The sequence below is a fragment of the Parasteatoda tepidariorum genome, chromosome 7 (genome assembly GCF_982258835.1).
Source record: "Parasteatoda tepidariorum strain Cologne lab strain chromosome 7, Ptep-v5.0, whole genome shotgun sequence".
Lineage (NCBI taxonomy): Eukaryota > Metazoa > Arthropoda > Arachnida > Araneae > Theridiidae > Parasteatoda > Parasteatoda tepidariorum.
Window position 1 is genome coordinate 78,296,459 of NC_141761.1, and position 16,401 is coordinate 78,312,859.

Sequence of the window (16,401 nt, forward strand, 5' to 3'; positions counted from 1 at the left end):
CATTTGCAGAATAAGCATAGAGAGTGTTGCCTGGCTATAAACTTGACCTAATAGTCATGACTTAACTGTTACTAACTCACATTAGTTATGAAAATAGCATATTACAGTAGGGAACCGATTATCCGGGACCATCGCTATTCCGGATAACTGATTTTTCCGGTTTTCTGAATAGCTACAAAAAGCCGTTTTTTTATTGTTAAACCCAACTAAAAAAAAAAAATTGGAAATAATCTTAAAAAGAAGAAAAAACTATGAGGTAATACACTAATGATTATTTCCAAAATGATGGTAAGGTAAACATCTTTCAAAAAAGAAAGAAAAATCCTAAAATCTTATGAGGAAAAAAAAATTTTTTTTTTTAAATGGCAGGAAAATTATCGAATTTCGTTCCGGTTTTTTGGTTTTCCGGTTTTCTGATTTCCGGATAACGGGTTTTGTACTGTATTCTCAAAAAAGCCTAATTTCATATGATTACGGAGCCCTAAAATAACTCTAAACACCCGTGGAATTTCATTTATTGAATTACAAGTTTTTAAAGTTATTGTTTCTTTTTTTTTAATTGCTCAATAAGGTAAATTTTAAGTTGAGAAAGAGCATTATTTTAAGTGCCGAATTGTATCGAGTACATTTTGTTGAGTTAAACTTTTAAAAACGTGCTATGCATAATTTATTTAGTGAAAATTCACTAATACCAATACAATGTGTAGTATCAAATTAAAAAACAATGTGAAAATTCATAAGTTTATTTAATGAGACAGTGAATTCATTTTTGTTAAAAGTTTTATTCGTAACAAAAAGCATTCATAAAATCTTTCAAACTGCAATAAAAGAAATATATACATGTTTATATACAAAATTACATTATTTACAAATCCATCCTAGAGAAAATATTAACAAACTTTAAATAAATTCTCAAATTCATTTAAATCAGTGAACACATTTTAATTCCTTTAGAAACACAATCTTCATGAAATTGGAATCATGTTGATTTTTCTCCCACGCTGTTTTTTTTTTTTTTTTTTTTGAGACTCAAAAATGCATCCTTTGCATTTCTAAATTAAATTTGCGAATTTATAAACGTAATTTGCTTTTAGTCGTAATGTTATAATTTTTATTTCATATTACTTTTAGATTTGCGACAGTCAGCTTTGTTCATTTAAGGAATGAAATATAATGGAATAAGTTACAAGTAAAAGTCTAAAACGTGGTTTTTTTAAGGTTGGAATTTTTAAGTATTATTAAAAAGAACAAATATTTTGGTAAAATTGTTACAATTTTTTCTATCGTATTGCTCATGAAGTAGAAGCGATTCAAACTTCATCCAAGCAGTCATTTGCAATCATTTGTGTTACATAAGCCTTTCCTTCAATGCATAGTTTTAGAATCTTTATCAACAGATGCAGTTAAACGTATTAACCTACAAGCGTTCGTAATTCAACGCTTGATCGAGGAAAAAAGAACTTCAAAAACTTCAGCAATAAGGAAAGCGAGACGATAATTATGAGCAACACCGAATTTTCTTCTCCAATCTAACTGGAATTTAAACCCGACTTACTCCGAAGTGTTTCGTCAGATTTTGATAATGTCTCTTTATTTTTTTTTTACAGCTTATCAAGTTGCGATCCCAATTCTAATGATTATTATTAATTTTTTTTTTTTTGGTTTATTTTTGACAAGGATATTTATTTATTAAGGGCGTTTCTGTGACTGAGGAGATTTCTTTTAAATTTTAGGATTTTAGGAGAAGTGTAAATTTATAACATTTTGCACTTCTTCGTAGATGGAGAACTATGAATGTTTTTTTCTGATCTAGAGATGACGGTTGACCTTTGAGCAAAGAGTTCATATTCATTTTTTCCAAAGATGAACACCATTGGGAATTTGAATTATTCCAAAAAAGTAGGAATGTGGAACACATCTATACTTTCACTGTTTCTTCTACAACTTCCTCGTCTTTCTCAACATCATGACTGAAAGAAAAAAACATTAATCGTTAAAAAAAAACATGAAAATTAGCTAATGTTTAAATTATGTTTATGGTGCGGGGTTTCCAAAAATGGCCGACAATTTGAAAAATGAATTATAGGTAATTGGAAGAAGATGAAAATATAAGATTTGCATCATAGAAGGAAATCCGAAGACTGGATGCAAATTTTGTCTTTAGAAGGCTCGATTTGTAAAGCTATAAATCATATTTTGCTGCATATCAGACCATTGCAAATGAAATATTTGGTTGGATGTGTTTTAACCTCGTCACCAGACTGCTACGCACAGTAAATGTAGATAGTGGTTATTTTGAGAAACATAGTATTATTATCTTTAGGTAGCAGCGCCATCTGTTAACGATCTTTATAACTAATTTTTGAAATTAAGCGATAATTTAAACTGACTTCCTAAGCAGAACGCAGCTAACCGTACATTGCTATCTCTTTCCGTTTTTCTATAAAATATTATCTTTTAAATGTAGTTTGTTATGCTGATTTCAAATTTAAAAGCCGTTTTGCGTCAGGCTTTGAAGATGATGGCAAATATTAATTTTCATTCATCAATTTTTTAAAAAAGATTTTGTTATTTCATCGGGGAAAATATAAACAATCAACAATTGATGTTTTTTTAAAATTAATTTATATTCTTTTTTTTCTTTCATATTTTCGTTATTTCTTTGGAAAAATTGCGCACATTTGATGTTTTTTCTAATTTATAATCTTTCTATTTTTAAAGAAATATACAGTACATAAATATAAAGTGAGTCTTTTTCCTTTTATTTACAAACTCAGTGTGTGTGGCTTAAATCGGTAAATTTATCCAATTTTGCTATTCGTTTATTGTTATCAATCTGTTAATGCTATCAATCGGTTAATGTTATCAAAAAATTTTTGTCCCAAAGTTATCGCATTATGAGGAGAATACTGTATGTAATAAAGTCGTTAGTTGAAATTAAAGAGAGAAAAAAATTACCCGCAGCAAGGCAAGCAAGCTCTAGCTGTTCCAAATTCTTCAGAATCTTGAATAGTTTGTGGTAATCGACGATGAAGAGTTTCTGGAACAAGAGGGGCAACTAATCCAGCTGAGACACATAATGCGCCGATTATTAAGAATGGGATTGCCTTGTTGTAGATTCCCTGGAATACATTATTTTGTACAGAAAGCAATAAAATACACATATTATCAACAGTATTTAGGCTAGAAGAACTAGAATATTTACCCGAGTGTGTATAGCTTTATTCTTTGGAAGAATATTACGTCTCCGTTGGCTGGTGATAATTTAATGTTTAAATAATGATATCTTGATATAACATAATATGTTAAGTTTGTATAAAAAGTTTTCGAGTGCTAAAAAGTTCTCAAAATATAGCGAAACACTCAAAAAGCAAAATTAATATTAAGGGGTGCAAATTTTGGGCTGCTCTCCTGACCATGTTTTCGATATATCGGCTGTCCCTATATTTTTGAGGTCAGAAATCCGAATACAGCGAAAAAAGGGTATGTTAATTTCAGAGAAAATACTTTTTTGTATCTGATCTGTAATTTAAAATATCATATGCACTAATTAATTAGCATATTACAAGTCATCCCCTCAAACCAGCATATAAATTGTCATTTAACAAAAATTTTCACTGTTGTCAAAGTTGAACATGCTTCTTAGCGAATTTAAAATTATAAAAAATGTTATTGATTTAGGTACAGGTCAAAACCTAGAGAGAATAATTTCCTGGGAAAAATAGGGTTTCGGTGAGATTGAAATTTCATTTTGTAAATTAAGAATTTACACTTTTTAAAAACAGAAGCTCAAGAAATAAAGCTCAAAAAAATAAAGCAATCGTTTACCTTTTTTTAAAATTAAGCAGAAAAATTTAAAAAAAGAAATCATGTCAAGCTTTCTTACCAGATAACAGACATAGGGCATACAAATAACTGCTAAAGACGAGACAACAGATCCAACTCCCATTCCCAGAGCTCTGACAGGAGTCGGATAGAGCTCAGCTGCTTGCTGATAGATGACCATAAAAGCTGCAGCGGATCCAAATTTTCCCAACATCGAGGCAACAATTGCAGACCAGGCCATATCTGAAGAAGGACACTAGGTTAATTTATAATCTTTAGGTTAAGTAAAAGAAAAAATAAGGTATGAAAAACTTTGAGAGTATCTCGATGAAACAGAAAGTAACCGCATTAAACTTATTTAATTAAAATAAACTAGCCACCGGCGCTTGACACCTTTTAAACAAGGTTGAATTCCAAGTATATTGAGCTTAAAAATTATATTGGCGTAAACCAAGCTAATTTATAAAAAACAACACATATTACACCAGTGACAATTGTTTTAAATTTCCGTCGTGCATGGGTACTTACAGTTTTTAAATATTCTTTTAATTATATATATATATAACGTCGTTGCCGAGTGGAAGGATTAAAACAGGTCATAGGTCGGGAAGGAGGGTACAAAATTTATTTATTAATTATTAGACAAGAGCAGTCATGAGAGTAAGTAAGAGTGCACACGAAAAGTTGCGCTCCTTGGTTATATGTTAGGGAAAATCTTGCAAAGTAAAATCCGTAAAATGTCTTAATTTAGGGAAAGAGGGAATTCTTAGTAGTTGCTATTGGTTTATGAAATAGATCGAACGTTTCCCACACAAGAGCAAAGGGAAAAATGTCCTGCTCTTAATTAAATGCATACTTGAGCCAAAAATAGATTTAAGAACAGGATGGGGCTTTTAAAAGTGTGAGAAAGTATTTCGATTAGAATAATTAATTAGGAAGAAGTTTTATAGCAGAGAAACTAACATAAAAAGATTAATTGAAGCTTTTTATGTTACATCCCCCCTCGCCAAAAATGCTTAGTTACAAACCAAAAATTTTGAAATTATCTATTTGCAAAATCTTCCCTATGGTAGAAGTACAAATAAAATAACCAAATTTGTTATGGTAACAATATATAAAAGTAATATAAATTATAAAACATTTACATATCTTCTCATTGTAAAAATTTTAACACAATTAAAAATCTGTAGTAGCATCATCAGCAAATTTAAAATTTTCATTTTCAACAGTTTTTTTGACTTCACAGTTTTTTCAGTTTCAAAAGTCTTTTGTTTAAAAATCACAACACAGCTTTTTCACTAAGAAGTATTCTTCATAAAAATACAATTTAAGTTAACTCTTCAATCATGAGAAAAAAAATTTATAAACATTTAAAAAATGTGCAAGTTAAAATGTAAAACACAAAATGCAAAAAACAGTTTTACAGGAAAAATTTCAATCTGAAATTAGATTTGAGTTTTGTTTACCTTGTTTGAAAACAAAAATGACACAGTGGTTGTTATTGTGAAGTCCAAGACTTCAGTATTGTTTTTATTTCACTTTATTTATTATTTACCTTTCATATTTATCACTTTAATATCAAAATATCCGTAATTTTTTTTTTTTTTTTTTATGTCCAAAAATTTACCTTCTATACCCTTTTTTCTTTTCTTTTTCTCTCTTATTCTTCCATCTACTTTCTATATTTATTTATACTTTTTCTTTATTGGTATTTTTAATGCAATTATTAACCCGGATTTCAGGAAATATGTAAAGACAAATTGCTTTTATAATCAGAAAAGGTGATCAGTCTTCTCAGATTTTGCATTACAACCTGTTTAACAACAATCACTAATTGAAATCCAAAACAAACTTTCAAATTCAATATGGTATTAAGGTAAATCAGTTTTCAATTTTTGACTGATCTAGCTATTTTCCTTATTTTTAATCTGAAGTGCAAGTTTGGTTAATTTGCAAATTACCTTTAATTTCTTTTTTAATTATTTATATCTTTCATTCTTTCTTTTTGGACATATTTTTTTTTTTTTTTTTTTTTTTTTAAATTTTAGCTCGGATATTTTTTTAAAGTAATTTTTGTGCAGAGATCTTAATTAGTAATTTAATTTGTCACAATTGTGTGTTAGAAAATTCAAATATTTTATTTCTATTTCTAACGTGTTTTTGAAGTGAATTTGGTCACTAAATTTTTCAATTTGTGTTTGATCATTTTCCTATCAGTGTGCTGGAATTAAAGTTCAGAAATAAAGAAACGATTTGTTTATGGAAATTACTGAGCTAGAACAGAGCTATGAACTAATTACCAACGTTGGACTCAAGCATTAGTGCCTGGTTGTACTTCAATTTAAATTCTAACAACAAGTATTTTATTCATTGATTTAATTTTTGCCACACCGTAATTGCATTTATATATTAAAATTGAATTTCAATAATTACTGCAGTTGCATTACGAAGAGAAAAAAAAATTTAAATGGCATTTTCATTTGAACCCTAATCACTGTAAAACAAAAACATAAATTAAACTAATCAATAAATCATAGAAGCTGTAACACATAAAACAATAAATTTGAAAATAATTTCTCGAAACAATTCTTATGACAATCAATTCACTGAAAATAAAAATTTCAAGAAAAAAATTTCAACAGTAAATACGATTAATGTATGAAAAAAAATTTCAATTGACACATCAAAAATGAGAAAAAAAAATTTAAAACAATAATCAATAAAACAATAAAAATTCAAGAAATTGTTTTATGAGAATTGTAAAAAAATTTAACTCAAAGGATACGTGAAAATGTTCGAATTAGTCCAAGATATTTTGAAAACCACAACATTGAAATTCCGTGAACATAATTCCAAAACCAAAGACGAGAGCTGCTAGGGAAAAAATTTGTTTCTTCGTTAAGATGAATCGTAAATTAACACCAATAGTGACGGAGAAATTGAAGCTTATTTTTCTTTTGAATGTCGAACATCTAAGGAGACCATCGTAAATTATTCCGGGGTGTGAAAACAATTCATCGACGATAAGATCCAGCTCAGCACTTAAGAGTGGCAAAATCAACGCTTTCTCCAAAGGATAGGGTTTCAATAAAAACATTTTAATTATCAGGAGTTCGATGCAGTTTTTCTTTTTAGTCCAAGGAAAGAAATTGAAGCTCAGCTTTCTAGTAGTCTCAGGAACGTAGACAAAATATGCAGCATAGACATATGGAAAACCGATGATCGTTTAGTTCCACTGTGCGTAGGTATCATTTATAATAAACAAAAAGTTTTGAAGAGTTTATTTTTTGATGAAGATACTAGATGAATTAATTATTGCCATAAGTTGAAGAAGAATTTGACTGCTTATTTACTAAATGTCCATTTGAAAAAATGATTTGAAGTTATTCCATATTTTTGACGTACCCTCTTCCGAAGTTGATTTATTTATTTTCAAATGAGATATTTAATATCTTTAATGTACCGTACGAACTGTACCCCTTCCCGACCGTTCAATCCTGGCGACTTATAACGTCGTTGCCGAGTGGAAGGATTAAAACAGGTCATAGGTCGGGAAGGAGGGTACAAAATTTATTTATTAATTATTAGACAAGAGCAGTCATGAGAGTAAGTAAGAGTGCACACGAAAAGTTGCGCTCCTTGGTTATATGTTAGGGAAAATCTTGCAAAGTAAAATCCGTAAAATGTCTTAATTTAGGGAAAGAGGGAATTCTTAGTAGTTGCTATTGGTTTATGAAATAGATCGAACGTTTCCCACACAAGAGCAAAGGGAAAAATGTCCTGCTCTTAATTAAATGCATACTTGAGCCAAAAATAGATTTAAGAACAGGATGGGGCTTTTAAAAGTGTGAGAAAGTATTTCGATTAGAATAATTAATTAGGAAGAAGTTTTATAGCAGAGAAACTAACATAAAAAGATTAATTGAAGCTTTTTATGTTACATATATATGGTCATATATATAACTTTAAAAGCAGCCAACTTTAGGCTATTGATGAAATTGACTGTGATCAAGATATATACTGTGTTTTATGCAACTTCCAAATATCTTAACGTAATTGACATTCGGATTTTCCTTATAAACGTTTCAGTTTTATAAGCTAAATACCCGTTTACATTTGTCAAGTCGTTATAAAATTATTACCTCGCAAAGAATTCAGGGTAAGAAATTGTAATTTTAGAACACTAAATTGACAATATTTTAACAAAATTGATGCATCGAAGAGTAGAGTTCGTATTTACCCTTGGTGAGGAAAGATGGAACTAAACAAGCAACTCCTGTGAGAAAAACGAATAGTGTATTGGACCACCTTCGACCAATTTTCTCCATCAACAAATAGGCAAGAGGAAAAGCGGGAAGTTCAACTGCAGCCAGAAGGAAAAAATTTAGGAAGTCGTTCTTTCCCAAATTTGTTGCATTAAGAGTCAAACCAAAGTAAGCCACAGCAATGGCAGTCCTGCAAGCAATGAAATACAATAAAAGCTCGATACAGCGAGCACAGAAAATTATACAAGAATTCCGTTACTAAAGATAATTTCCACCATAGATAAGTCACCAAAAAATACTAATATTAAAGATACAAAAATTATAAGAAGTTAAAAATTATTAGATATCTACTATTGAGACAATTTTTTTTCTTCTCTTTTTAAGGAAATACATTTTCGTTTAAGTGGGGAATAATGTACGAAAAAGAGTTAAATGGGAGCCATTTCTATTTATTTCTGTTATCAATACAAAAGAAGTTAAAAACTGACATCGTTTCATCTTATTTTCGACCTATACGGCATTGGAGTAAGTCTTTAAGTATTAAAAATGAAGCTCATAAAAGTAATAATATATGTATTCACCACATATATTATTTCCCTTCCTGATCGCTTCCTAGTTTACTTATAAAATAAACTTTTAGAGTTATTTTTGCTATCAAAAGCTATCATACTTCATTTTTTTTTTAAAATTCTGCTATTTTAAACATTAAATATGTGTATTTGCTTACAAGCACACTTTAACCAAAATTCCTCTTACTTTGTAAATTATTGTTATAACAGACTTTTATTACAACTGAATTTTTGAAAAAATATTTTAAATTTCTTTTTGAAGCAATTCCCAATGAACAAATAAATAAAAAATGTTCAGTCCGTTCCAATTGTTCAACTACTGATCCTTTTGCTTATGAATTTTCAAAAATCAGTAAAAATAATATGAATTAAAAAAAAGATTTTTTTTTATTATTCTTGCTTTCATATTTGATTCATAAATATAAATTACTATGAAAAAAGAAATGGTAACAAAGCTTGCATCTATTGTTTAAAATTGCAAAATATGAGCGTCCCAATCTTACCATGAAAAAAAAATGGTAACAAAGTTTGCATCTACTGTTTAAAATTGCAAAAAATGTGCGTCGCCATCTTACCATGAAAAAAAATGGCAACAAAGTTCGCATCTACTGTTTAAAATTGTAAAAAATGTGAGTTGCTATCTTACCATGAAAAAAATGGTAACAAAGTTTGCATCTACTGTTTAAAATTGCAAAAAATGTGCGTCGTAATCTTGTCACAATATAAAAGTTTTTACACAAATGCATAACATTCAGATATGAACCCGTTTTATATGTAATATTTGCTTAGATTATTTTTAAACCATGGGTTAAAATGAACTTTTATCCATTAACCCTTTAACTCAGAATTTTTATTAAACATATTTTTCATATTTTTTTCATTATTTTGTATTAATTTAGATCAAAATGAGGGGGAAATATTGTATTTAGTACTTTAATAAAATACAGCATGAGACACCGGCGTCTTTTTCGGCGTTAAATGTGAAATCTTCTAAACACGGCTCGCTTCCAAACCATAATTTTCAAATTTACACTTATTTACAGTTATTTAGATTCAAGAGAAGCAGTTATTCATCATCTTTAATTCACAAAACCAATTATTGATAAATTTTTGAATATAAATGAAAAAAAAAACACAAACTACATTTTTTGGATTTAATATTTTAGAACAAATATAATTCCGATAATCTAACAAATTTTTTTAGTAACTATTAAATTGTTTTTTTATAATTAAAAAATACCAAATCATATATGTTTGCTTGTAGTTAGAGAGTGACGGAAAAATATATATAAAATGGGTACAGGTATCCGATCTGTGTCAAAGGGTTAAGGGTGAACAAATGAAATAACTAAATATTTTTTACACTATGACCAATCATTATTGAGATTAATAAGAGCAAAGGCGAGATTGAAATAATCGAAAGCAAGCTTCACTGCCTTGTGCTTCTGGAATATGCTCACCTTATGCTACGATTCGGCTAAAAGCTTCATTGGATTTAGTATATTTCAATTATTAGGTCAAAATTTGAAAACCTATTTTGTACTTTTTCCCTGCGTTTTAAGATGTTTAATTTTTTTTAAATAAACTTATTTCATTTTGCAAAATGTGTATTATAGAGTAGAATGAAGCACATACCAGTTTAGAGTAACAACTAATAACTTTTTTCTTAATTGAGGATACTTCAATAAATCTAGAAGTGATGGGTTTGTAGAATCTGATGTGCTGGATTTGTTAGAGTCATTAATAGCCTGTAAGTAAATGAAACTATTAAAAAATACATCAATTAATTTACTTGCGCAATTAATGCATCATAACCCCGGAAACAGAATTTACAGAGTGAATCTGCAATACTGTTCAATTTGAGGCTGCAAACAAATCAAAATTTGTTCGCAACCTCAATGCAGTATTGTAAAAATACAGCTTAATCTGACATATACACCGAAGAACTATTACATTATGACCACCCTCCACCTATCACAATGGGCTCTCCCAGCTTTTCATGGTTTCTCGCCCAGGAACAATGTTTTCATGGGGCACATTAGCACCCATAATCCTCATAGAACAATCCCTGACGTCTGTAAGCTACTTGAATATAGTTGCAGACCAGGTTCACCCATTCATGGCAACAGTTTTTCCTGCGGGGGATGGTGTTTACCAACAGGATAATGCACCATGTCATAAGGGTCGAATCGTCGAGGAACATTCCAGTGACTTTCAAGTGATGTCTTGGCCCCCAAATTCACCTGACCTTAATCCAATAGAGCATTCGTGGTTCTACTTGGAAAACCAAATTCGTGTTGCCACGCTACCCCCTCGTAATGTGAGGGAATTGCAGGACCAGTTGGTGATCGCTTGGTACCAGATACCTCAGACTACCTATCAGCACCTTGTGGAATCAATGCCGCAGCGGGTGCAAGCAGTTTTGAGGGCTAAAGGTGGTCCTACATGTTATTAGCAGGGTGGTCATAATGTAATGGCTCTTCGGTCTATATTGCAAAATTTAAAAATTTTCGGGCTCTAAAAACTGTATGGTGCACGAAAAGAAAAAAGAAAGAGGATCACCCTGAATAACTTCTGATCAAAAGATAGGATCTTCACCTTTTAGGATTCGAGGGTGTGTACTCAAATATGCTAATTATTTATTGAAGAAGATATTTTAAATTACTAAATCACAGAAAAAACAACGTACTGTCTCTGAATAAACATACCTCTTTATTGTTGACTAATTTGGATTTCTTACCCCCAAACTATAGACGGAAGCCGCAATCTGGGAGTATGGCCGCAATAGTTTGGCCAGGAGAACGGTACAACATTTGGACTGCTGAATGTTAATTTCACTTTTTGCGTATTTCGCTATATCTCGGGAACTTCTTAAGCGAATTGCACATAGTTATGAAATTCGTTTAAACAAGGATAACTTTACGCAAAAATTAACTTTTAGTAAATATTTATTTTTCTTTAATAATTTATTTAATAATGGTTCAATAAAGAATAATTTTTTTTTACATTACTTAAAGGAATTTAATTTTACATGGCAAATTTCGAAATTTGAGCGAAATCGGTCGAATAGTTCGTGAGAAATCAAGCTATAAAAAAAAAAATTATTCATTTTTTTCAATGAAATTATCTGTGAATAAACGAATTTTAATGTTGTGTAATGAAGCTAAAACAATTCCAATTTTTGCTTGGTGGCTTTGCGTCATTAGATTAAATAAGACATGTATAGTCGTACATCCGATCAAATTTATCATATTCAAACAAATATTTCCTCTCGAAATCAAAATTATCCTTTTCGATGGGCTGTAAAAAACGTATTTTCACAATATTTATTTAAGTTTGCACATTATTGGTGCAGTTTTAATAGTTACCAAAAATACTAATATAGAACTTTACATCTATACTATTATGTTTCAAACATAGTAAAACAGCAGTAATTGGTATTATTATTACCAAATACCTATTAATAAAACCAATTGTTATTAGTGTCAAATAGTGTAGCGTCGTTTCTGTTTGATTCTCTTTAACGAATAAGTACTTTTTTTTCTTAGTTTTGATTTTAAGGAAATTTTTTCCCCCAGTAAATTCCTTTTTCCAAAATTAATTACAGATCACTAGCGTCAATAATTGCGCGGCGATTTTTTTCACGTTTTTCCAAAACAAATGAGTACAATTCTCCATTATTTTTTTTTCTTATATAGTTTGCTTCAATTGCTGCTAATTTTTAAGTATTTAATTTCATAGAAACACATTTAAAAAGTATTATTATTAAAAAAATAAGCACCTCACGCGTTTATTTTTCAGTGTTTATTATACCCAGACAACTTCAGGAATACTAATTCAGTGACGTAGTCCACCTATGTTACTACGTTCACCTTTATCAGTGAGTTTATCAAACGAAATGGATGAAAAAATAACTAACTATTAAAGAAAGTGCAATAACTTTTTTTTTATTAAATAGAGCTATAGGGCTTTAAACATTACTGGTGTTATCATTAAATTATTTGAAAAACAGAAAACGGGTACTTGCAACTCAAGAAGAAGCTCTCCGCTGAAAAAATATGGAATGGGCCTAATAACGTGGTTGTGCTTGGCTTGTTAACAGTACGACTATTATAGGTTTGGTTTATTATCCCGTTGAATGAAATTCCAGTTCAGATTTAATTGGATATCAGCAAGTAGCATCACGCTCGTGTGTTATGAACTTGATTGGCTGCTGAATCGTGACATAAATAGAAATGATTTAACCTCGCGTGACGTAGCTTGCATGTTTCCAATTGCCTACTGTTCTATTTAATTTACACTACCGGTCAAAAGTTTGCGAAAATTTTGAAATCTACAAAAAAAAGTTCTAAATTCAAATGTTCATAGAACTGCGAAAAATCATTCAAATGGCATGAAAATTTGATATGTTCGAATGTGAACTCTTTACAGTTAGTTACATATGATCAAATTGCAATACTTTGTTTTTTGCGAACTGAATCCACCTTTTCATCATGAGTTGTTTCTATGGTGAAAAAAGTTGTTAAGTTTGAACACTTGCCAAACTTGCAAAAAATTTTTTTTGTACTTTTTGTTAATAGAAAATAGTTATTTGAACAGTTCTATGTAAGTCCTCAAAATTTCAAATCGATTTGATTTTTTTTGACGAAGTTATAGAATTTTGAAAAACATGTGTACTTTTCTCGATTTTTAAGCATTCCACATTTGCGGTCCTTTGGTCTATACATCTTCGACCAAAGAACTTTTTAATTTTAATGTTTTCTATATTTTCAAATAATTAATATTGATTATAAAACAAATATTCTTATTTATTATTGTAATTATTGTTACTACAAGGAACTTATTATGAATATAATTAAAACAATATCTCATAGATGTCACATTTCATCTAAAATTTGTTTGTTCTTGCAAAAGATGCTCTGATATTTGAATCGAAGTCAGTTATGGGACATTTTACAACAGGAATGGAACTCTATATCACTTGAAGTGATTAATGGTTTATTAGAACGAATGCTATGCATATGTAAGGCTATAATAAAAGCAAAAGGTGGATGGTTCGAGGAATCTAAGATTTAAATGTTAATTTATTTAATTACAAAATACGAATAAGAATATGTTAAATATTTGACCTGTTGTAAATAAAATAGTTTAATAAAAATGCAAATTTTTTATACTATTGTTATTATTTTTTTAGAATTATTTATGTAATTATTGTTATAACTTTTTAATTTAATTTAATATAAAGTAAAAATATCACAACAAAACTAATACAGGTAAGCAATAAATATAAACAATAAATATAAACAATATTAATTACAATAATGAATAAGAGTATTTGTTTTATGATAAATATTAATTATTTGAAAATATAGAAACATAAAAATTAAAAAGTTCTTTGATAGAAGATGTATAGACCAGAAGACTGCATATGTGGAATGCTCAAAAATCGAGAGAAGTACACATGTTTTTCAAAATTCTATAACTTCGTCAAAAAAAATCGAATCGATTTGAAATTTTGAGGGCTTACATAGAACTGTTCAAATAACTATTTTCTATTACCAGAAAGTGCAAAAAATATTTTTTGCAAGTTTGGCAAGTGTTCAAACTTAACAACTTTTTTCACCATAAAAACAATCCGTGATGAAAAGCTGGATTCAGTTCGCAAAAAACAAAGTATTGCAATTTGATCATATGTAACTAACAGTAGAGGGTTCACTTCAGAACATATCAAATTTTCATGCCATTTGAATGATTTTTCGCAGTTCTATGAACATTTGAATTTAGGCCTTTTCTTTGCAGATTTAAAAATTTTCGCAAACTTTTGACCGGTAGTGTATATCAATTTATTTTATATTAAAATACTGTAACTCAAACATCTGTCCAGAATGATGCAATTGACATTTTTGAACGATTTCTAGAATCGGGGACTAAAATTACTCCTTCCTTTCCCTGTTAGAATTTCAGGGCGTTAACACAATTGGTTCGGGAGTTATAAGAGAGATACACAGACACACACACATAAACTATTTATTTTATCGTTATAAGATTATTTATTTAACATTTTTATCATCAAAGAATATTTTATGGATACGCTTTGATTTATTATATTTTATTTAGCAATAAAATGTCTCATAAGATTAATTTTAGCTTCTTAGCAATAAATAAAATTCTCGAAATAGAATAAAGTTCACCTTATCTGAGACTTATCAGCAAATCTAATTTTCAGGAAGTGATAACTGTTTGTTGATACTCACTTTTCTTATTTTTTTATTTCGACTTTTATTTCTCAAGGAATTAGGAAAAGAAAAAAAAAGTTTTGAAGTTTGAGTTTGTAAAATAATCATAATTTTATGAATTTTTTTAAATACTTGTGAAATGACAAAAAATTCGTTTTCTGATTGCTAACTAAAATTATCTTTGAACTAGTTAATGGAACTGTTTTCAACATTTACATTGTAACTCTTTTAGGTAATGATAGAGTAGTTAAGAAAATAAATGTTGTGATTAGCTACGTGCACAATATAAAACTGTAGAACTTGACTTCTCAATAATCTTCTAATCTTCATGGTTTGAGAAGCTACCACTAATGTTAAGTAAATTACTTAGTTTTAGCGATGTTATAATACTATAATTTTGGTTTAGTTTCAAATTAAGATATTATTGTTTATATTTGTATTGAAATGAAAATATAAATTTCTTTTAAAGCCCCCGTAATAAAATTCAAAATATAAAGTATCAGAATAACAGTTGTTTCGTAATATAGAGAAATATCTATTATTGGCGATTTATCTAAAATGGTTTTATCTGAAAGTCGAGCCAACAGAGCAGCTTGTCCGCCAAAAGGATTCGGTGAAAAATTAATTAGAAACGTAATAATAGCAGATAATATTAAGAAAGTATGAAAAATAAATTTTGTAGGTAAATACCTTGAAATAAAAGATAAAGAAATATTTTACAGGAAACAATGCCTTTTTAACTTTTATAATTTTTTCTGATGACAGCCAAAAAAATCTGAAGATCAAAATTCCTTCTTGTAAGAAAACATGAGGACACCAAGTGATTTTTCTAGCCAATACTAATGTTCCGACAACAATGGAAAAGTTTTTATACCACAACGTTTTTATGTTAAATAGAGAAATAAGTTATTCACTAATAAGAATAAAAAGTTAAGAAAAGAATGTATGCTTACTTTTAATCGAGGGAGTAGATCTTTGGGGATTTTGGTGCCATTGCAGTGAGCCATCTCTTTTATAATTTCTGCGGCTTCTTCACAACGATTTTGAGTCATAAGGTATCTCGGCGAAGGTTTTAAATAGCTGGAAAGAAAATACGAGTACATGTACTATTGCTAGCTTATACTACTATTATACTAGCTTACATTACTATTAATAGACTAGCTTACCCATGAAATTGGGTCGGCTGTTCAACGACGGTTATAAAATAAAATAAAATATAGACTAGCTTATAAAGGCATTCTTAAAATAATAGATAAATTATGAAACTATGTAACATGATTTAAATGTTTGTAATTGTTTAAATTTAAACAAATTTCAGAATTTATACAGTATATACAGACTAATTCATGGTTTTGTGTTTTAGCATTTTTATGTAAAAAAAAAATTAATAAATAAATAAAGTTTAGAGGTTTCAATGTAATAGTAAGCCAAACTCTGCCCACCCTTAAAGATGTCAAATGCAGAATAAAATTTATTTCTGAACCATCAAACCCTTTTTACACACAG

At 29.1% G+C, this 16,401-nt stretch overlaps 1 protein-coding gene across 1 annotated transcript in view; it reads right to left on the bottom strand.

Annotated features, from left to right (window-relative positions):
- Positions 1–762: 762 nt before the first annotated feature.
- LOC107443027 (carcinine transporter) overlaps positions 763–16,401 on the bottom strand; it is a 32,383-nt gene continuing 16,744 nt past the window's right edge. The window contains exons 5-10 of the mRNA XM_043048008.3: positions 15,849–15,975; positions 10,295–10,407; positions 8,066–8,280; positions 3,887–4,068; positions 2,959–3,122; positions 763–1,970 (exon numbers count right to left, since the gene is read on the bottom strand). Of these exons, the coding sequence (XP_042903942.2) occupies positions 1,919–1,970; positions 2,959–3,122; positions 3,887–4,068; positions 8,066–8,280; positions 10,295–10,407; positions 15,849–15,975 (853 nt within the window). The 3' untranslated portion in view covers positions 763–1,918. The remainder of the gene's footprint in view (positions 1,971–2,958; positions 3,123–3,886; positions 4,069–8,065; positions 8,281–10,294; positions 10,408–15,848; positions 15,976–16,401) is intronic.